This window comes from Octopus sinensis, linkage group LG10 (genome assembly GCF_006345805.1).
Source record: "Octopus sinensis linkage group LG10, ASM634580v1, whole genome shotgun sequence".
Taxonomy (NCBI): Eukaryota; Metazoa; Mollusca; class Cephalopoda; order Octopoda; family Octopodidae; genus Octopus; species Octopus sinensis.
Genome location: NC_043006.1, coordinates 40,226,512 through 40,248,841, shown reverse-complemented (window position 1 = coordinate 40,248,841; position 22,330 = coordinate 40,226,512). Strand labels below are relative to the sequence as shown.

Sequence of the window (22,330 nt, the reverse complement as noted above, 5' to 3'; positions counted from 1 at the left end):
CAAATTTCTGCCCTTGTGTCTATAATAGTAGGGATTATTATTATTATATTATTATTATTATTATTATTACTATTATCATGAAGATGGTGAGCCGGCAGAATCGTTAGACGCCGGGCAAAATGCGCCTGTCTTTATGTTCTGAGTTCAAATTCCGCCGAGGTCGACTTTTCCTTTCATCTTTACGGGGTCGATGAAATAAGTATCAATCAAGTACTTAGGTCGATGTAATTGACTTCTCCTTCCCCTCAAAAACTGCTTCTCATCCACATGGCTTTGGGCTCAGTCCCTCTACGTGACACCTTTAGCAAGACTCTTCTTTAAAGACCCAGGTCGACCAGAGCGAAGTTGAGTGCATTTAGAAGAAAATTGAAAGAAGCCTGTCGTTTATGTAGGTCTATGTATGACAGTGCGTGCGTGTTTGTTTTCTTCTCTTGACATCACGTGATTATTTGTTGTAAAATTTCCACAAAATAGCTAACATCATGAAGACTTTCCCACGTACAAGCAAACTTCAAGAAGACACTCCCAGATACAAATATCATGAAGACACTCCTACATTTTGGCAAATAAGACACTCCCACACACAAACAATAGAGACCCTCCTACATATTGGCAAGCACAAAATAACATGCAAACATCATAGAGACACTCCCACATACACGTAACAGCATGACACTCCCACACACAGCCACAAACCAATAATCCTTACCCCCAACACTTACATAAACTAGCAATTCCTATTATAAAAGGGGCAGACACGTTCGAAATCACGCCCACCATCAGTAAATATTGTTTGTTTTTTAAACATTTCCCCAAACCATTAAACATCTCATCATATCATTAATACATTCTGACTGCAGAATTCTCACATAGCGTCAGAGGCACTAACGTAGATAGAGGGAGGGGGCAGTAGAGCGGCACTTTTCATCCTGTTGTAGGCAATATGTTTTTTGTGGGGTCCGGGGGCGGCCAACGGAAGAGCTTCCCCGGACGGTACACACTAGCTACGCTAGAGGTCACAAGCTATGACTATACATCAACACTTGCAGCCTTACTGAAACATAGGCTCAGCGGTGGCTGCGTGGTAAGGAGTTTACAGTCCAACCACATGGTTTCGTGTTCATTCCTACACCGTGACACTAGGTAAATGTCTTCTATGCGCCGAGCAAAGCCCGTCGCACATTATATATATATATATGTATATATTTTTTGTCAGAAGTGGGATACGAACGCACGCCGGGAAGACCCGACTGCGACCTGAACACAGCTCGCTCGCCCATCGTGACAGAAATTTTTGTGAGCAGCCATGTGTATATTTATCTGGAGTTTTTTTTAAAGGTCTTGACACTTCAAGCATGCTGGAGATGGGTCGTTTTCGCCCTTGCTCCCTTAATATAATTATATATATTCTTTTATTCGTTTCAGTCATTTGACTGCGGCCATGCTGGAGCACCGCCTTTACACGAGCAAATCGACCCCAGGACTTATTCTTTGTAAACCTAGTACTTATTCTATCGGTATCTTTTGCCGAACCGCTAAGTTACGGGGACGTAAAAACATCAGCATCGGTTGTCAAACGATGTGGGGGGGGGGCAAACACAGACACACAAACATATATATACGACGGGCTTCTTTCAGTTTCCGTCAACCAAATAACTTACAAGGTTTTGGTCGGCCCGACGCTATAGTAGAAGGCACTTGCCCAAGGTACCACGCAGTGGGACTGAACCCAGAACCATGTAGTTCGTAAGCAAGCTACTTACCACACAGCCACTCCTACGCCTGTACAAATTGCCTATAATTTTTTTATAGCAAGATGACTAGCGGATAAAAATCATTAACGTGAATTTTAAGCCTTATATCCTATTATGAATTAATAAATATATATATGTAGATAGATAAATCAGTGCTCCGCAACTTGCGATACTCCTATATTCTTTTCAAAATTCGGTGGCACATCTGAACTAAAAGTATAGGGGGAAAATTATATTCAAGCAACACTGCAGCACACCTAACATCGTCTCGTGGCACACCAGTGTGCCGCGGCATACTGGTTGTGGAGCGCTGATATATTGATAGATATCCGTGTGTCTTTGTCTGTCTGCTCCCCACCATCGCTTGACAACTGGTGTTGGTGTGTTTACGTCCCCGTAACTTCGAGGTTTGGCAAAAAACGCCGATAGAACAAGTACCAGACATTACAAAAAAATAAATAACTTAGCAGTTCGGCAAAAGAGACCGATAGAATAAGTCCTAGGCTTACAATGAATAAGTCCTGGGGTCGATTTGCTCGACTAAAGGTGGTGCTCCAGCATGGCTAGTCAAATGACTGAAACAAGTAAAAGAGTAAAGTTCTGGGGTCGTTTCTTTGGAATAAAATAATATTCTTAAAGGCGGTGCCCCAGCATGGCTGCAGCCTAATGACTGAAACAAGTAAAAGATAAAACCAACTTCCATGTGGTCTTGGGTTCAATTCCACAATGCAGCACCTTGGGCAAGTGTCTTCTATTATAGCCCCAGGCCAGGGCCGGCCCTAGGTTTGCTGGTGCCCCAGGCAAGCTGAACTTCGGTGTGTACAAGCTGACGGTCATGGAAATTTCCTTGTCTTTGCCATGCCCTCCTTGGCAGGCTGGGCGACTGTCTGAATTTCCGGTACGTTGAGCCCACCAGAGCCCTACCCCAGGCCCACCAGAGCCCTACCCCAGGCCCACCAGAGACCTGTGAGTAGAAATGGTAGGCAAGAACTGAAAGGATCCCATCGAATGTGTGTGAATTCTTGTCTTCACAGTGTGATGCTTGTAAATGAGGATCATTTTCATACAAGCGACGTTGTTTGTTTCCGTCTTCCACGAAAAGCATGTCGGCTCATGAGGAAATATTATTTTGCTTTAGAAACAGGTGAGGGCTGCAGAAAATCCTCCTCAACAAACTCAATCCGACCTAAGCAAGCATGCAAAATTAGATATTAAATAATGATGATGACGATGACATGTATGTATATTTGTGTGTACCCTTCTCTTGACGTCATGTGATAGTTGTAAATAAGCCTCGCCGTCACACGAATGGTGTTGTTCGTTTCCAGTCTTCTGTGAAAAACATGAGGAAGTATAACCTCACTTGCAAACAAATGAGGGTTGGTGACAAGAAAGGCATCCCGCTGTAGAATACCTGCCTCAACAAATTCCGTTTGATCCATGCAAGCATGCAACAGTAGACACACGCGTACCAGCACCACGTTCCAAGAACCCAGTATACTCTGTAAAGTAGTTGACATTAGGAAGGTCATCCAGTCATAGAAATCTTGCTAAAACAGATGGCTGGAACATGGTGCAACCCTTCAGCTTGTCAATGCCTGTCAAACCATCCAACCCATGCCAGCATGGGAAACGGACAGTAAATAATGATGATGATGATAATGATGATGAAAGAAGAAAAAGAAACAAAGCAGAGATGATTTAGTTTTATCAGAATTTCATTAGTTTTTTTTTCTTTCATATTACAGTATATTGTTTAATTCGTTTTGTGGTTAGAAACCGCAATATAATTACTGATGTAAGCACTTCACAGCTGGCTAAGAATGGGTAAAAATGGTGCCAGACAAATGGCTTTTATAAAAAAAAAAACAAAAAAAAAAACGATCAAATAAAAAAATCTGCCTCAATAAAACTTAGTCCGACCCATGCAAGCATGGAAAAGTGGTTTTTTAAAATGAAGATGATGGTGATGATAAAATAAGTTAAAATTAAAACTCTCAAAAAATCATGACCAGAATAGATAAATAAGTATTTTACATTGATGTAAAATAACAGGATGGAAAAATAAATGGCAAACATTTAAATAAACATTTTTTTAAAAAAACAAAAAAAGGCAGTGTAAAAGAATAGCATCATTTAGAAAAAAAAAGGGAAAACAAACCACCAAATGCATACATACACAATACACACACACATTATATATACATATATATATATATATATATATATATATATATATATATCTTAGAGGAAAGTGCTAACTGGGAAGCCTTCTACAGATCCCTAGTTCCAGCCTCAGATGTGAACTTGGAATCTAACGGATAACCAATTATAGCACTTACACAGCCTACCTAATCATGTTAGATCATCAGTGAACTAAACCCCTCATATCCTATATATACATATGTGTGTGTGTATATATATATATATATATATATGGCGCAACTAGAGACTAGATCATTTGTTGGTTTTGGCAATTCCAGATATTCACTCAACTAAACTGCCTAATAAATGATTTACAGAGATAGTGGTTGAGTATTCCTTAGTGTATACCATTAATATAATCCTCAGATAGAATTATAGCAGAATACAATGTGTAACAAAGCTTAACCTTCGATGTTCAGGCTTAATCCATTCAAAAGTCCTTCACAGTTTACCTAATCTGCCTTAGTGGTTAGGGGTATTTGGTTCATGATCACAAGGTCATGAGTTCAATTCACAGTGGTACATGATGTCTTTGGGCAAGACACTTTATTTCTCATTGCCAAAGTCCACTCAGCTGGTGAAAGTGGGTTGTGCCTTTAATTCAAAGGGCCAGCCATTACACATTCTGTGTCACACTGAATCTCCCTGAGAACTACGTTATGGGTACACGTTTGGGAAGTGCTCAGTCTCTTGCAGACTGTTCCGTTGGCCAAATCAACTGGGATCAAATCGCCATAACTGACATAGTGCCAGTTCTTTAAAATTTCCTTCAATAAAATCTTGAGTCAATCATTCACAAAATTTGAATGAATTTCATTCACAAGACTTATGGTAAAAGACACACAAAATTCCATCTAGGGCTTCATGACAGTCAAATGAACTCCTTAACCATTGGCTATGCCTAGTGCACACGCATACGACTTACACATGGTCTAAATTTTGTTTTAAAGCTTAATCTTTTGGAGTCAATGAAGCCTAAGAGAGAAAGCAACACAGACGTCAGTGCCTGGCCCTGATGGCACAGCAACAGCCCTTGTAATCAATGAGAACACAAAAGCCATCAACTGGAAGCCCAATTCATTACTACAATCAGCTATGCTTTTTTTTTCTCATTGGACGAAAAAAAAAAAATATATTTAGAAATATTTTCTACTAGACACAGCTGCTATTGGTAGTGGTTATGGTTTTTGTAGAGAAAAACAAAATGTATGATTGGCTATCTACCTACTATCTCTTTTACTAGTTACAGTCATTTGACTGTGGCCATGCTGGAGCACCACCTTTAGTTGAGCAAACCGACTCCAGGACTTATTCTTTGTAAGTCTAGTACTTATTCTATCGGTCTCTTTTGCCGAACCGCTAAGTTACGGGGATGTAAACACACCAGCATCGGTTGACAAGCGATGTTGTGAGGACAAACATATACACACACGCATACATATATATATATAGGCATATATACGACGGACTTCTTTCAGTTTCCATCTACCAAATCCATTCATAAGGCTTTGGTTGGCCCGAGGCTATAGTAGAAGACACTTGCCGAAAGTGCCACGCAGTGGGACTGAACCCGGAACCATGTGGTTGGTAAGCAAGCTACTTACCACACAAAAACTATTAATTAATAAACAACACGATTCTTTTGTCTTTTCTTTCCTTTCAAGTTAACCTTCTGCATTTCAGCCAGCTGTTTCCAGCCCAAATATTCTACCTGTTTTTACATTCAAACTAGCCAGATCTTGCTTGTCACACCTACACTACAATGTTATTCTGTTCCTGACATTTCTTCCTTTTGCATTTCAGCAGGCTATATATATATATATATATATATATCCGACCCAAATATTCTACCTGCTTTTACATTCAAAGTGGCCAGATCCTGCTTCTCACACCTACCCTACAATGTCAATCTAAAGATAAGCAATCACATCTTTGAAATCTCAAAGCTACAAGAGTAGTCTAAAACAATGTGAATAAATAAGCATTACATTAGAGTAATCTGAATACTAAAGGGTCTAAAGCAATCTTTGCTTTTTATATTATTTACAGACTCTCTTACTGGTTTCACTCATTGGATTACAACCTTGTGAAGGTAACACTGAAAGGTTTTTCAATCACTAACATCAACCCCAGAACTTACTTCAAACTAATACATATTGCATTGACTTCTAGTTATCGAATGGTTTAAGTTCTATCTTTAGCTGTAATGGGGTCCAACTCAACACACCATTCTATACCACTATACACATATACACATATACATATAATATATATATGATGGGCTTCAGCACAGTTTCTGTCTACCGAATTTTATTCACAAGGTATTGGTGAATCCATTGCTAGAGAAGAAGACACTTGCCCAAAGCGCTGTGCAGTGGAATTGAACCTAGAACAATGGTTTTGAAGTGAACTTCAAAACCACTAGGTTATTGCTGCATCTTCGTATGTTTTTTGTTGTTGTGGTTGTTTTTTGTTTCGTTTTGTTTTTTTGGGGGTTTTTTTTTCAAAAATTATCTTTTATTTTGCAGCAGAAAATCCATTTTAAGTTTGATGTATTCTGATTTGAGTTTAATCAAACCCATACGTGCTTTGTGTTCTACATTGATTAGTTTCCGCTCCAACCGGATGTTCTTCATTTTCTCCGCATGTTCTGTCTTGCGGAGATCATCAAGCAGCATGTCATGATCGTTGACCTTCTCGACGAGGACCGGCTCAATTGACGGCATCTGACCGCCATTTTCGCTGTGAGCCGAGACGATGAGTGGGCCTGATTGTGGAGCTGCTGACACGCCATTTAGATCATTGATATCACTGGTGTAGTTGATGGACGGAGTGAAGTTCACAGAATTGTTGTTCACAATTTGATTGGAGAAACTGGACTGCGAGTGTAAAACCTTACCAAAACCTGAAAAGAAAAACAGGAAAGGAAACATTAATATACTTCATTTTTGTATCTGGTTTGCAAGATTCTTTATGTGAATTTGTGTGTTGAAACAAATTTTGTTGTGTCTGGGGTGGGTCATACTGCCTTAATATTTAACACACCGGTTCAATTTCCACTCATCATCATCATAAATGGGATAAGTTTCGTAAATTTTTCTATTAGCATCATAACATTCAGAGCTGACTCTAACTTCTATAGAAGATTCTGTAAAGATAACTTTAAAAAGTGATTGTATAGCACTGCTAACACAGGTAGGACGCAGCACTGACTTTTAAACGTTTAACATACTCGGTAGTATATATGGATGTATAATGGATGTATATATAGATGTATAATGAAATATGGTGTCCTTGCCAGCAAATAATAAGCAGGTATGTGTGAACAATCAAGTGTATTTCTTATTACTGATTCTAACCTGCTTAACTATGAATTAAAAAAACAGAATGAAACCTATTAGTTGAACAGAGTTAAAAGCCTTTTTCACATATCAATGTTTCTGATATAGGCACAGGAACATCAGTTTTGAGAAAAGAGTAGCAGTGTAGGCAATAGTGATGATCCCCAGTAGATGACTGGTACTTTATTTTATTGACCTTGGAAGGTCAATAAAATTCCTATTTTATTTTCCACATGTTGCGAAAGAACTCTGATAGAACATGTTTCCATGATGGGAAACATGTTGGACTGTGTTAAGCTCTAGTGAAACAAACCTAGTTGTTTCCAGCAATAAATAAGCGGTGAGCTGGCAGAAACATTAGCACGCCGGGCGAAATGCTTAGTGATATTTCGTCTGTCTTTGTGTTCTGAGTTCAAATCCCGCCGAGGTCAATTTTGCCTTTCATCCTTTCAAGGTCGATAAATTAAGTACCAATTGTATACTGGGGTCGATCTAATTGACTGGCTTCCTCCCCCCAAAATGTCAGGCCATATGCCTAGAGTAGAAAAGAATAAATACATCAAAAGCAAAATTTATATATGGACCCTTAAAATACTACTGAGAAACCCCAATTTTCTATTTAGCGTGCATGGGTCCCAGCCAAAATTTTATGAGGACCTCCGAGGTTTATATGAACCTCATTTGAGGACCTCTGGTTTACAGTGACAGAGAAATGGTGGGGCAGAGCAGATCCTTACGGATGAGCTGCAAAGAGACAGATAAGAGATGAGGTGTCCAAGGTGGCCTCACAAGGCTTGTTGTAAGTGGGGGAGCATAGCAGGGATGGGGTGGCAGCCTGCAGTTGAAAGGTTGAATGGTAATGACCGATGGGACATGAAGTGGGGAGGATGTATATGTGTGTGTGTCTGTGTTTGTCCCCACCATGTCATGACAACTACTGTGGGTTTCTTTACGTACCTATAGCTTAACAGTTTGGCAACAAAGACTGATAAAATAAATACTAAACCCCTTAGGGGTCCATATAAGATTTATGTGCAAATTGGTAATATTCCTAAAATATAGAAAATATTTAAACATTCTTTTTTTATACATTTCCTAATAATATTTTATTATAATATAAAAGATTTTAGACGCTATGAGGGTCCCCTAACCTCCTTTATGAGTAAAATAGGAATCAAAAGGGTCTATAGGTAAAAAATGGTTGTAAGCCACGGTGCTCCAGCATGACCACAGCCCAATGATAGAACCAATTAAAATGATAAAAAGATGGATAATTCAGTATGTTTGCGAAAGAGAGATTTACGGAACTTGGTAGGTTCATTACCTGAGTGACCAATGCTTTCATCCCAGTTTGGGTAATCTTCAGACTAGCCTACCCTGAAGATTCCCAAAACAATATGCAACCAAAGGTCATTGTTGAAATACTGAATTTTCCAATCATCATCATCATCACCATCATTTAACATCCGCTTTCCATGCTAGCATGGGTTAGACAATTTGACTGGGGACTGGCGAGCAAGATGGCTGCACCAGGCTCCAATCTTGATCTGGCAGTTTCCACAGCTGGATGCCCTTTCTAACGCCAACCACTCCAAGAGTGTAGTGGGTGCTTTTAATTGCCACCAGCACGAGGGCCAGTCAGGCGGTACTGGCAATGGCCACCCTCAAATGGTGGTTTTTTTACGTGCCACCTGCACAGGAGCCAGTCCAGTGGCACTGGCAACGACCTCACCCGAATGTTTTTTCACGTGCCAGTAATGAATGGTGCTTTTTATGTGCAACCGGCACGGAAGCCAGTATCATATTTGAAGGCATTAAGACACACTTTTTCCCCCACAAAGAAATGTCCAAAAAAAAATCACCCTGAGTCTTATATGCAATGTTGGGTGCCCCCATAAGCCTTGTTTTGTGCTTCAACTTTTAGCATTTAAACCTGCCATATCCAGCCCAGATATTCTACCTGTTTTATGTCCAAGCTGGCCAGATCCAGTCTCTCATACCTACCCTGATTTATCATTATGAAAATAAGTAATGACATAGGCATAGGAGTGGCTGTGTGGTAAGTAGCTTGCTTATGAACCACATGGTTCCGGGTTCAGTCCCACTGCGTGGTACCTTGGGCAAGTGTCTTCTACTATAGCCTCAGGCCAACCAAGGACTTGTGAGTGGATTTGGTAGACGGAAACTGAAAGAAGCCCGTCGTATATATATGTATATATGTGTGTGTGTGTGTGTGTGTGTGTGTTCGTCCACCCAATATCGCTTGACAACCGATGCTGGTGTGTTTACGTCCCCGTAACTTAGCAGTTCAGCAAAAGAGACCGATAGACTAAGTACTAGGCTTACAAAGAATAAGTTCTTGGGGCCGGTTTGCTCGACTAAAGGCGGTGCTGCATCATAGCCACAGTCACATGACTGAAACAAGTAAAAGAGTAAAAGAGTACATAATCGAAATCACAAAACTATGAGATGGTTAATTCAAATCATTATGAATAAATGAAGCGTTATATTTGTCAGAGTCATCTGAATGCTAAACAGTTAATGCATTAGAATCTTTTTTTCTTCCTAAATATGCCCTGCTGAAATTAAGGTGCATCTAACATGCACCCCTATTGTTTATTACTCTTTACTCTTTTACTCTTTTACTTGTTTCAGTCATTTGACTGCGGCCATGCTGGAGCACCGCCTTTAGTCGAGCAAATCGACCCCGGAACTTATTCTTTTGTAAGCCCAGTACTTATTCTATCGGTCTCTTTTTGCCGAACCACTAAGTGACGGGGACGTAAACACACACCAGCATCGGTTGTCAAGCAATGCTAGGGGGACAAACACAGACACACAAACACACACACGCACATATATACATATACGACAGGCTTCTTTCAGTTTCCGTCTACCAAATCCACTCACAAGGCATTGGTCGGCCCGGGGCTATAGCAGAAGACACTTGCCCAAGATGCCACGCAGTGGGACTGAACCCGGAACCATGTGGTTGGTTAGCAAGCTACTTACCACACTGCCACTCCTGCGCCATAAAAAATGATACATATAAAATGTAATAATTGAATTAACAATCTCATCAATCTTTATGACTCAAACTTTGAAATTCAAACTAATTTATTGACAATTCCACAGAGCAATTATCAACCAGGAGAAAGTCTTTAATTAGGTTATATACTCTATGGTAGGTATGAGAATAGGTCCTGGGTTTGACCTTAAACTGCATCTTGGTTTGGGAGTTCCAGGGTTTTGAGAAATGTGGAACGCCCAGGTTGCCACTGTTGCACTCAGGTCCGCTCTGACCTAGAGAAACAGCACCTGTCAGGGCCCTAGTTATGGGTTAATTTGCATGTTTTTAGAAGAAACTCCGAGCACAAACCCTCACTGCCTTGCGAGTGTCGTGGGAAAAGAAAAGGCTAGTGGAGTCATTTTCGACAGCAAATCAAGAAATGGAGGCTTTCGGGTAGTCCAGTGCCTTCTTTAACAGTCTTCTGACAACTCCAGGGAAGTAGAACTCTCCAGCCTTGTAAAATCATTCACCTTGGAAACGACACATGTAAAACCTAGAGCTTGCTGGTCACCACAACCATTTAGGCTCACTAAGTCACTGTGGTCAAACTTCCAAATCTAATGAGAGGAATCAGATTATACGGACTGACCTTCACTTTTAAACTACTCGGCGCAGGCAGGAAGAAAAGCTTACTGCATCTTCTGACATAAAGAAACTGCCACCACCCTCAGTTGTGTAGTTGGGCACTGAGAAAATCACAGGCAGAAAAACTGATATGAAAAATCATGAACAAATCTACTGTGTGGATGGGGTATTTACTGGGTCTCTGACCAGTTTCTCTTTATAGTAGTCCCAGAATATGAGATCCTTCAGAAATCTTAGATGGCTTTGATATCAAAGAACTACAGAAAATGTTTGAAATCTGAAAGAACAGATGAGAGTTAAAATACTTAAAGGTCAACATAGCAAAAGAAATACAGTAGGGGGCATATGGCCTAGTGGTTAAGAGCACGGGCTACTAACCCCAAGATTCCAAGTTCGATTCCAGGCAGTGACATGAATAATAATATTAATAATAACAATAACATCGAAAAATACCTTAAGAATGAGAACCCAGGTTTGAAATTTCCCCAAGAGGGTATATCAGCTGAAACGTGTTAACAACAAACAAGATGAGGACAAACATCCGTCAAATGTAAATAACTTATAGCAAAAGAAAACCTGAAAAGAATGAGGAGATCACAAACTCTCACAATTAGAATATCACAGGTAAGGATTGTAAGACAGATTCTCCTTCAACAAGAGCCAACTACCAAGAGATGGTTGGATACTATACATAGTTTCAGATCATTATGCTTGGCAAGCCATTCAGTGAGTCAAATGTTGGTAGCTTCTGATATGACCCTGTGGAACTCAGCCACTTTGTCTCCATGAGGCCCAAAGCTTGGAAGGAACTCAGTCATTTTGCCTCCAAAAATGGATACATGGAAACTCTCAGTGTAATCTCTTAATCAATAGCCTTTCTTGGAGCCTCAGGATGGGTAGAAGGAAAAGAAAAGAAAAAGTTATTCTGAAACCAGAAACATGGCCTTAATGCTTGCGGTAGAGTAGAATCCGCAAAAAGAACCCACAGTCCAGGAGGTGAGTGTAAAACCAAACTATGGGTTAAGTCTAGCACCCAGAAATACGCACATGGGCACCACACACTTGAAAAAAGATGCACAACAAAACAGCAAAGCTTTTCATGCACACACATACACACACAGAGGCAGAAACAGAGGCACAGGTGTGGTTCCCAGTTCAGTCCCACAGCACAGCACCTTGGCCAACCAAAGTCTTGTGAGCAGGGAAATATTACTTTGCTCGGAGATAGGAGAGGGTAGGCAACAGGAATGGCATCCAAGCATAGAAAATATGCCTCAACAAATTTCGTCTGATCCATGCCAGCATAGAAAAGTGGACGTTGAAGGATGATAACAACAATGCCAATGAGCTCACTAGCACATTCATGTACAATTCCACTGTTACACACATTTGGAAACAGAATCACTCTTACACAGATTCACATACACACACACACACTAATGCATACACAACTCAACAGACATGGACCAATGAGGAAGCCTCTGCATGGTCATTTAACTTGCTAGAAATGGCAGTCAAATCACTTCAAATCACACAGCCAGTATCCTTATGTAAAAAAGAAAAATTGTTCAAGCCACATCTCTAATCTGAAAATAATTTCCTCCCTTCCCCAAATAGTCTTAAGACCCTACATTCCTCTTTGACTAAGATATTAAAAAAATAATAAAATTTCAGGGCAGATCTGGGAAGCCTCACTATGCAGTCACTGAACCTGCTAGAAATAGCAGTCAAATTTCTCTTAAGTCATACCCTTCCATCTTAAAATCAGGTGGTGGTGGTTGAGAATTAAATACTGTAATTCTATACACACTATGTCCAAAAATATAATATGGGATGGTCACATTTGGTCAGTTTACTGGATCAGAGCAGAAGAGACTAAGCAACAACAATAAACAATTTATGTTATGTCTGAAAATACAATACAAGGAGGATCAATATATAAAATATCTTTGACTGGTCTAATGGACCAAGGCAGACCAGTCATCTATGTATCTTACTTAATGTCTATACACATTTGCTAGGCCAGTTACTGTGGGATTTGTCCTAAAATAACATCTCTTATGGACGTACTGTGCTATAAAACACATGATGTACCAGAGTGGCAGTCAAATCTCTTCAAATCACATCAACCAGCATCCTTATGAAAAAACAAATTGTTCAAACCACCACCTTCTTATTTTAAGATGGTAGGGTATGACTTAAGAGAAATTTGGCTGCTATTTCTATTAGGTTCAGTGACTGCATAATAGGGCTTCCCCGATCTGCCCTAAAATTTTTTTTTTTTTTAATATCTTAGTCAAAGAGGAATGTAGGGTCTTAAGACTATTTGGGGAAGTTTTATTCAATATTTCCTGTATCGGAGGCAATGAATTCTCATCTAGGCAAGTAGCTGACTGCAAGTGTACATATATTTAGTGCTGTTTATGGACAATATGTACATGACAGGCTTCTTTCAGTTTCTGTTTACCAAATCCACTTGTCCAAGGTGCCACACAGTGGGACTGAACCTGGAACTATGTAGCTGGGAAGCAAGCTTCTTACCACACAGCCACGCCTACATCCATATTTATTTTTTATTTTTTACTTGTTTCAGTCATTAGATTGTGGCCATGCTGGGGCACCACCTTGGAGAATTTTAGTTGAATGAATCAACACTGGTACTTTTTTCTAAGCCTGGTATTTATTCTGTTGGCCTCTTTTCACAAACAGGTAAGGGGATGTAAACAAACCAACACCATTTGTCAAGTGGTGATTGTGGACAAATACAAGCATGTGCTCACACACACACATACACTCAGACAGACAGATAAATAGACAGATGGATAAATAGACTGAACAAGCCACTTTCAATTTCCACCAACCAAATACACACACAAATATATGGTCAACCCAGGGCTATAGAAGAAGACATTTGCCCAAGATGCCACACAGTAGGATTGAACCTGGAATCCTGTGGTTGAAAAGCAAACTTCCTACCACATAGCCATACTTGTTTGTGCATGTATGTTATGTATATTTGATATGTAATGACCAGCCGCAGGCACCTGGTGTCATACATGCAGGACACAATTAGAACATGAACATGGATACAACAGATGAAGTTACCTTATGAGTTGTGCCAACACATAAGGGCTGGTTTCCCAGTTTCAGTGGCATATATAAGTTCCCCACCGGATGGGATGCTGTTCAGTCACAGGATTACTCATTTTTGCCAGCTGCGTGGACTGGAGCAACAGGAAAGTGTTTTGTTTGAAAACATGTGTCGCCCAGTCCAGGAATCGAAACCACAATCTTGTGATTATGAGTCCAACACCCTAACCACTAAGCCACATGACTCCACATATAACAGATAAGGCTAACAGAGATGAGTGGCACACTGTGGTGTAAGGGTGACTGCAGCTGATGCCAACTTGATGTAATGATATCTTCCTCTTTCTTAAGACGGTGAGCTGGCAGAATCGTTAGCGCGTCGGGCGAAATGCTTAGCGGTATTTCGTCTGCTGTTACATTCTGAGTTCAAATTCCGTCAAGGCTGACTTTGCCTTTCATCCTTTCAGGGTCGATTAAATAAGTACCAGTTACACACTGGGGTCGATGTAATCGACTTAATCCGTGTGTCTGTCCTTGTTTGTCCGCTCTGTGTTTAGCCCCTTGTGGGTAGTAAAGAAATAGGTATTTCATCTTCTGCTATGTTCTGAGTTTAAATTCCGACGAGGTCGAATTTGTCTTTCATCCTTTCGGGGTCAATTAAATAAGTACCAGTTACGCACTGGAGTCGATATAATCGACTTATTCTGTTTGTTTGTCCCTTCTGTGTGTAGCCCCATGTGGGCAATAAAGAAATAAGATATCTTCTTCTTTTGACCATACCACTTGGAGAACATTTCACATCCACTTTCTCATGCTACCTCAAGGCTAAACTGCAACAAAACCAGTAGAAGCCATGCATTCTACACTTCTCCTTAAACTTAATCCCTTAGCATTTAAACCAGCCACATCCAGCCAAAATATTTTATTCTATATGTTTCATGTTTGCACAAACCAGTTCTGGCCTTTCCCACCTACCCTACAATGTCATTCTAAAAATATACAATCACTTCATTGAAATTTCGAAGCTGCAAGATGATACAACAATTAATTCAAAACAATGCGAATAAATAAGGATTACATTTGACAGAATAATGCTTTCTACTAAAGGTACAAGGGGCCTGAAATTTGTGGGGAGGGAACTAGTCAATTACATCGAAACCCTCCCCCACCCAGTATTTCACTGGTACTCTTTTACTTGTTTCAGTCATTTGACTGCGGCCATGCTGAAGCACCACTTTTAGTCGAGCAAATTAACCCCAGGACTTATTCTTTGTAAGCCTGGTACTTGTTCTATCGGTCTCTTTTGCTGAACCGCTAAGTTATGGGGATGTAAACACACCAGCATCGGTTGTCAAGTGATGTTGGGGGGACAAACATACACACACACACACACACATATATATATATATATAATATAATATATATATATAATATATATATATATATATAGACATATATACGATGGGCTTCTTTCAGTTTCTGTCTACCAAATCCACTCACAAGGCTTTGGCCGGCCCAAGGGTAAAGTAGAAGACACTTGCCCAAGGTGCAACACAGTGAGACTCAACCCGGAACCAAATGGTTGGTAAGCAAGCTACTTACCACACAGCCATTCTATTGACCCCGAAAGGACAAAAGGAAAAGTCGACCCCAGCAGAATTTGAATACCTCTGACAGAATAAACTGGATGCTAAAGGGTTAATGATTTCTTATGCAAATTTTTAATGATTATCTTTTAACTCTTACTTGTTTCAGTTGTTAGACTATGGCCATGTTGGGGCACCACCTTGAAGAATCTTAGTTGGAACTAATTGACCTCAGTACTCATTCTGCAGTCTCTTTTGCCTAACCAGTAAGTTACAAGAACATAAACACACCAACACTGGTTGTCAAGCAGTGGTGGTGGTGGCGGCGATAGTTGACAATCACACACACACATATATAAATATACATGACAGACTTCTTTCAGTTTCTTATTTCTTTATTGCCCACAAGGGGCTAAACATAGAGGGGACAAACAAGGACAAACAAAGGGATTAAGTTGATTACATCGACCCCAGTGCATAACTGGTACTTATTTAATCGACCCCAAAAGGATGAAAGGCTAAGTCAACCTTGGCTGAATTTGAACTCAGAACACAGCGGCAGACGAAATACCACCAAGCATTTTGCCCGGTGTGCTAACAATTTTGCCAGCTTGCTGACTTCTTTCAGTTTCTGCAGACTAAATCCACTCTCAAGGCTACAGTAGAAGATATTTGCCCAAGGTGCTATGTAGTGGGACTCTGTATAGAACCTTTTAATTTTATCAGTAATTCGACTGCAGCCACACAGGTGGAGAGTGTACCACCACCCTTCCAGGTGGTACCCCTGCATGGATCAAACAAATCAAGCACAGCACTTATTTTAAGTATGGTGATTGTCCTATTGATCTTTTTTTTGTCAACCTCTAAATTAGGGGGATGTAAACAAACCAACATCAGTTGTCATGTGGTGCACACAAAAAAAAACACGCACACATACACACATAGCGAAAACCAACAAACTTCAACAAAATTTTCATCTCCCAAGTCCACTCAAAAGCCTTGGTTGGCCTGAGGCCCGGGTAGAAGATACTTGCCCAAGGTGTCAAGCAGTGGAACTAAACCTGAAGCCACGTGATTGCAAAGCAAGTCTCTTAACCACACAGCCATGCCTGTGCCTATTATTACTGGTAATTATTTAATTAGTGTTTGGCCAAATGAGAGGTCAAGTTAACTGCAGCAAAATTTGAACTCAAAATACAAAGGGGCATAACTAAATACTACAAGTTATTTCTAGGCGCTCTACCAATGACTGCTCAGTGAGGCCTCTTTAAATTGAATATAACTATCTAATCCTCATTTATCACTGATTCAGGTAAGCTCAACCATGAACCACCTTATGTTGATCCTGGATCAACCTGAGATATCACGGGTCAGCAATCAGTCAAAGCTTTTGTTTGGACCACAAAAATGTACCCCAGTGACCTTCCACAATGCTCTGCTACCCAGACAGCACTAGCTATCATTTCTCTTTACATGACCATACTGAGGGTGTGCACCCTTTTATTATATGGATTTACATACTCGTGCCCATCAACAAGCAATCAGGGAATAGAAATAATACTTCTCACTGTTATACTTTTAATATTTATAGATCACATGTGATTAAATTTTAACCTTATAATTTAACACACTCACCAGTAAAATTTCCACTTATTTCCTTCCTTATTTTTCTAAAATTTTCATTGCATCTTGCAACCATTTCAATAGTTTTGACTCGGTCAAAACTGTGTTCCTTTTTATTTGTTTGTGTGCCATATGTGGGTTAGTGTGTGTATGTGCCTACACATGCATGTATGTATGCATGTGTGCATATGTATATGTGTATGTATGTGCGTATATTTGTAGGTATGTATTCTGCATATTCATGTGTTTGTGTATCTGTGTTTGTGTGCTTTTATGTATGAGTGTCTGTACCTGTCTCCTTGTGTGTGCACGTCTGAGTGTGTGTGTTTTGCAACTATGTACAGTGTTTGTATGTGTGGATGTGCATCTCCACATGTGTAGACGTGTGTCTCCATATGTGTCCTTGTGTGAAGTAAAGTGTGTGTGTATATACAGTCATGTGTTTCAGTCTTCATGTGTATATGAGTGCGTATCTGTGCTTGTCTGTTCATATAACCTATGAACCTATCTGTCTGTATGTTCATCTGTTTACTTTCATATCCATATGCTTATATACATGTGCATATACATATATATACATACACCCACACACACACATACATCTATCTATATAACAGCCCACAAACTATTCTACTCTACCTGTGTAAACTGTAGGTATGGGAGTATGATATATACTATGTACATATCCTATTTAGTATTGGGGAAGTTTCATTTATGAGGACATACTCCTGTATGTATGTATGTATATATATATATATATATTATATATATATATATGCACATATATATTTAGGTTTGTGAGTCCTTGTGTCAATGTTTGTCCCCCCATCCCACCCCACTGCTTGACAACTGGTGTCGGTGTGTTTACATCCCAATAACTTAGCTGTTTAGCAAGAGAGGCCAACTGAATAAGACAAAAGTACTCAGGTAGATCTGCTCAACTAAAATTCTTCAAGATAGTGCCCCAGCATGGCTGCAGTCTAATGACTGAAACATGTGAGAGATAGAGGTGGGAAGGCTTTGTGTCTGCCGCTCTCATAGAATGCCAACTTCAAAACACTGGGGTTGACTTGTTTGACTATACCCTTCAAAGCAGTGCTCCAGCATGGCCACAGTTCAATAAGTGAAAGAAGTAATAGATAAAAGAGAAAAATACTTCCTTTCAGAACCAAAAGTGAAAGCTTCAAATACTTTCAAATGACAGTGTATTAAATAAGGACAATATTTACCCTCTGAACATGTTGGATAACACCATGATAAATAATCCTTTTTACTCTAGGCACAAGGCCTGAAAGTTGGGGGAGCGGGACAGTCGATTACATCGACTCCAGTACTCAACTGGTCTTCAATTTATCAACCCTGAAAGGATGAATGGCAAAGTCGACCTTGGCGGAATTTGAACCTTGGCGGAATTTAAATGCTTAGTGGTATTTCATCCATTGCTACGTTCTGTAGCAATGGATGAAATACCACTAAGCATTTTATCCAGCATGCTAACAATTCAGCCAGCTTGCAGCCTTAATAATAATAATAATAATAATAATGGGCTTGACAGAACAAAAAATTGGTATGACCACAAACCCAAAGGCATCATCAAAAATAGAAATGCAAAGATCCTATGGTATTTTATGATTCAGTGCGAACATGAGATAGAGAATAGGAAGCCGGACAGTCTTAATTGAGAAAGAAAACAAACTATGCTGGATCATAGATATAGCATGCCCAGCTGACAACAAGGTATGCAATAAGGAAGAAAGAAAAGTCGAGAGATATGACAGGTTAGCTTGGGAAGTAAAGTAGTTGTGGTTGATGAAAAAGGTAGCAGTAGTACCAATAATTGTCAGAGCCCTGGGAACTGAGCAAAAATCTCGAGAAGTATGTGGAACAAATAGGGGCTGCAATAAGGGTGGAACACTTGCAGAAAACAGCTCTGCAGAAAACCGCTCGAATACTCCGGATGGTGCTCAAAAAATAAGGGGTGTTACTTTAGTTCACTGGTAGTGAACAGCTGACACTGTAGTACATTGCCAGCGTTAGAAGCTGTGCAAAGACAATGATAATAATAATAATAATCTTTTCTACTGCAGGCACAAGGCCTCAAATTTGTTGGGTGGGAACTAGTTAATTACATCAACCCCAGTGTTTCACTGGTACTTAATTTATCAACCCCGAAAGGATGAAAAGGCGAAGTCGACCTTTTTGGAATTTGAACTCGGAACACAGCAAGAGGCGAAATACTGCTAAGCATTTCATCCAGCGTGCTAACGATTCTGCCAGCTCACCAAATGCAATAAACATGGAGGTTATAGATATGATACACAGATTCAAGTGGATCAAGGCTCTGGAAAGTTCTGTGATGCATATGACCTAACCATTGGCAACAATAACTTCAGCAAGCCAACCAGCTGTACATTCCACTGCCACACAGATGAAGAAGCAGGTCAGACAGATGTCGTACTCACTAAATTCTTACCCAGTGAAGAATGTACTGCTCAACATATTAGAGACATCAAGATAAGACCAAGACAGACTCAGACACATGAGGGTAATCTACAGAAAGAAGATATGAAAACTGAAGGATCCTTTGGATATCATCATCATCATCATCATTTCAACATACTTTTATCAATGCTAGTATGGATAAGACAGAATTCCAATGGCTGCATGCCCTACCTGTCGCCGACCCTCACCTGCTTCCACACAGAGTAATACTTCTCCACAATCAGACACGTTTTCCACAGAAGGTTGGAAACAAAAACATCACTCGTTCGATGGTGATGCTTGCTTACAGCCATCACTTGATGACAAGACAAAGGCACACACAAACACACGTGTGCATGTATGTATATATAACAGGATTCTTTCAGTTTCCATCAACCACATTCACTTACAAGGTTTTGGTCAGCCCAGAGCTATAGTGAAAAACACTTGCCAAAGGTGCCACACAGTGGGACTGAACTCAAGCCCTAAGACCACATGATTGAGAAGCAAGTTTCTCAACCGTGGAGCCACATCTGGATTTGCTATATAAGCCATGAACCCTTTCTTATTTCTTCATTGCCCACAAGGGGACAAACAAGGACAGACAAAGGATTAAGTCGATTACATAGACCCCAGTGCGTAACTGGTACTTAATTTATCAATCCTGAAAAGATGAAAGGCAAAGTCGACCTTGGCGGAATTTGAACTCAGAATGTAACAGCAGATGACATACCGCTAAGCATTTCACCCAGCGTGCTAACGTTTCTGCCAGCTCACCGCCATGAAGCCTTTTGATTATAGACACAAGGCCTGAAATTTAGCAGGAAAGGGACTAGTCGATTAGTGACCCCAGTTCTCGACTGGTACTTGTCTTATCAACCCTGAAAGGATGAAAGGTCAAGTCGAGCTCAGTGGGATTTGAACTCAGGTCAATAACATAAATGACAAGTAGGAGTATCTATGAGACAACCTACAGCAAGTTACAGACCAGACTTGTTGATGGAGCAAGAATTAAGTAATGTAGAAGGCGGCGAGCTGGCAAAATTGTTAGCACACCGGGCGAAATGCTTAGTGATATTTCATCTGCCACTACGTTCTGAGTTCAAATTCCGCCAAGGTTGACTTTGCCTTTCATCCTTTCGGGGTTGATTAAATAAGTACCAGTTACGCACTGGTGTCGATATAATCGACTTAATCCGTTTGTCTGTCCTTGTTTGTCCCCTCTGTGTGTAGCCCCTTGTGGGCAGTAAAGAAATAAGAATTAACTATTGTAGAAGGTGACACGGTGATGGAATGGTACGGCACAGCAGAAAGTGATAACGGGAATGGAAGTGAAACAAACAGCATGAAAGAAAGTATGAAAAGAGGGAGCAAGGTATAATACCGAGTAGCTAGAAGAGGAGGCAGATGTCGGGTATACTAAGCAAAGGAAGAAAGCTGAAAGTTAAGAGGTTTACCAATGTTATTTGATGGGAGGATCAGAGGCATGTGGTATTTGTATGACCACAGGAGTGTTCATGCCAATATGGATCATGGCAGAATCATTGGCACACAGGATACAATGCTTCACAGCATCTCAGCCATCTCTTAGCTTTTATTTCTTACTTGTTTCAGGCATTAGACTGCAGCCATGCTGCGGCACCGCCTTGAAGAAGTTTTAGTTGAATGAGTCAACGACCCCAGCACTTACGTTTTTGCCAAGCCTGGTACTTATTCTAATTTCTTTACTGCCCACAAGGGGCTACACACAGAGGGGACAAACAAGTACAAACAAACGGATTAAGTCGATTATATCGACCCCAGAGTGTAACTGGTACTTATTTAATCGACCCCAAAAGGATGAAAGGCAAAGTCGACCTCGGCGGAATTTGAACTCAGAACGTAGCGGCGGACAAAATACCTATTTCTTTATTACCCACAAGGGGCTAAACACAGAGCGGACAAACAAGGACAGACATAGGTATTAAGTCGATTATATCGACCCCAGAGTGTAACTGGTACTTATTTAATCGACCCCAAAAGGATGAAAGGCAAAGTCGACCTCGGCGGAATTTGAACTCAGAACGTAGCAGCGGACAAAATACCGCTAAGCATTTCACCCGGCATGCTAATGTTTCTGCCAGCTCGCTGCCTTATCGACCCCGAAAGGATGAAAGGCAAAGTTGACCTCTTACCACACAACCACGCCTGTATTTATATATGGATGTGTGCTTGAGTGCTTGAGTGTTTGTGTCTCCTTGTCTTGTGTTAGAGTTATAAATGGGAGTCATTGTCATACAAGCAATGTTATTCATTTCCAGTATTGTCCGGCCATGAGGAAATATTGTTTCGCTTGGAAACAAGGTGAGGGTTGGCAACAGTAAGGGCATCTTCCTGTTGCCAAGGCAGCGAGATGGCAGAAACGTTAGCACACCAGGCAAAATGCTTAGCAGTATTTCGTCCACAGTTACGTTCCGAGTTCAAATTCCGCCAAGGTCAACTTTGCCTTTCATCCTTTCGGGGCCGCTAAATTAAGTATCAGTTACGAACTGGGGTTGATGTAATCAACTTAATCCCTTTGTCTGTCCTTGTTTGTCCCTTCTATGTTTAGCCCCT

The 22,330-nt window shown here is 40.4% G+C and overlaps 1 protein-coding gene and 1 long non-coding RNA gene across 6 annotated transcripts in view; both read right to left on the bottom strand.

Annotated features, from left to right (window-relative positions):
- Nucleotides 1–3,445: 3,445 nt before the first annotated feature.
- Nucleotides 3,446–5,898, bottom strand: LOC118765102. Its single transcript, XR_005000951.1, has 2 exons — nt 5,569–5,898; nt 3,446–5,192 (listed from the first exon to the last, which is right to left on the bottom strand). It is a non-coding gene; the product is annotated as an uncharacterized LOC118765102 (long non-coding RNA).
- Nucleotides 5,899–6,392: 494 nt separating this feature from the next.
- The window catches only part of LOC115216637 (putative uncharacterized protein DDB_G0282133), a 99,213-nt gene continuing 83,275 nt past the window's right edge, over nt 6,393–22,330 (bottom strand). For all 5 annotated transcript variants that reach the window (XM_036506586.1, XM_036506585.1, XM_029786123.2 and 2 more), the window contains exon 3: nt 6,393–6,864. In XM_036506586.1, coding sequence (XP_036362479.1) covers nt 6,470–6,864 — 395 coding nt within the window. In that variant the 3' untranslated portion in view covers nt 6,393–6,469. The remainder of the gene's footprint in view (nt 6,865–22,330) is intronic.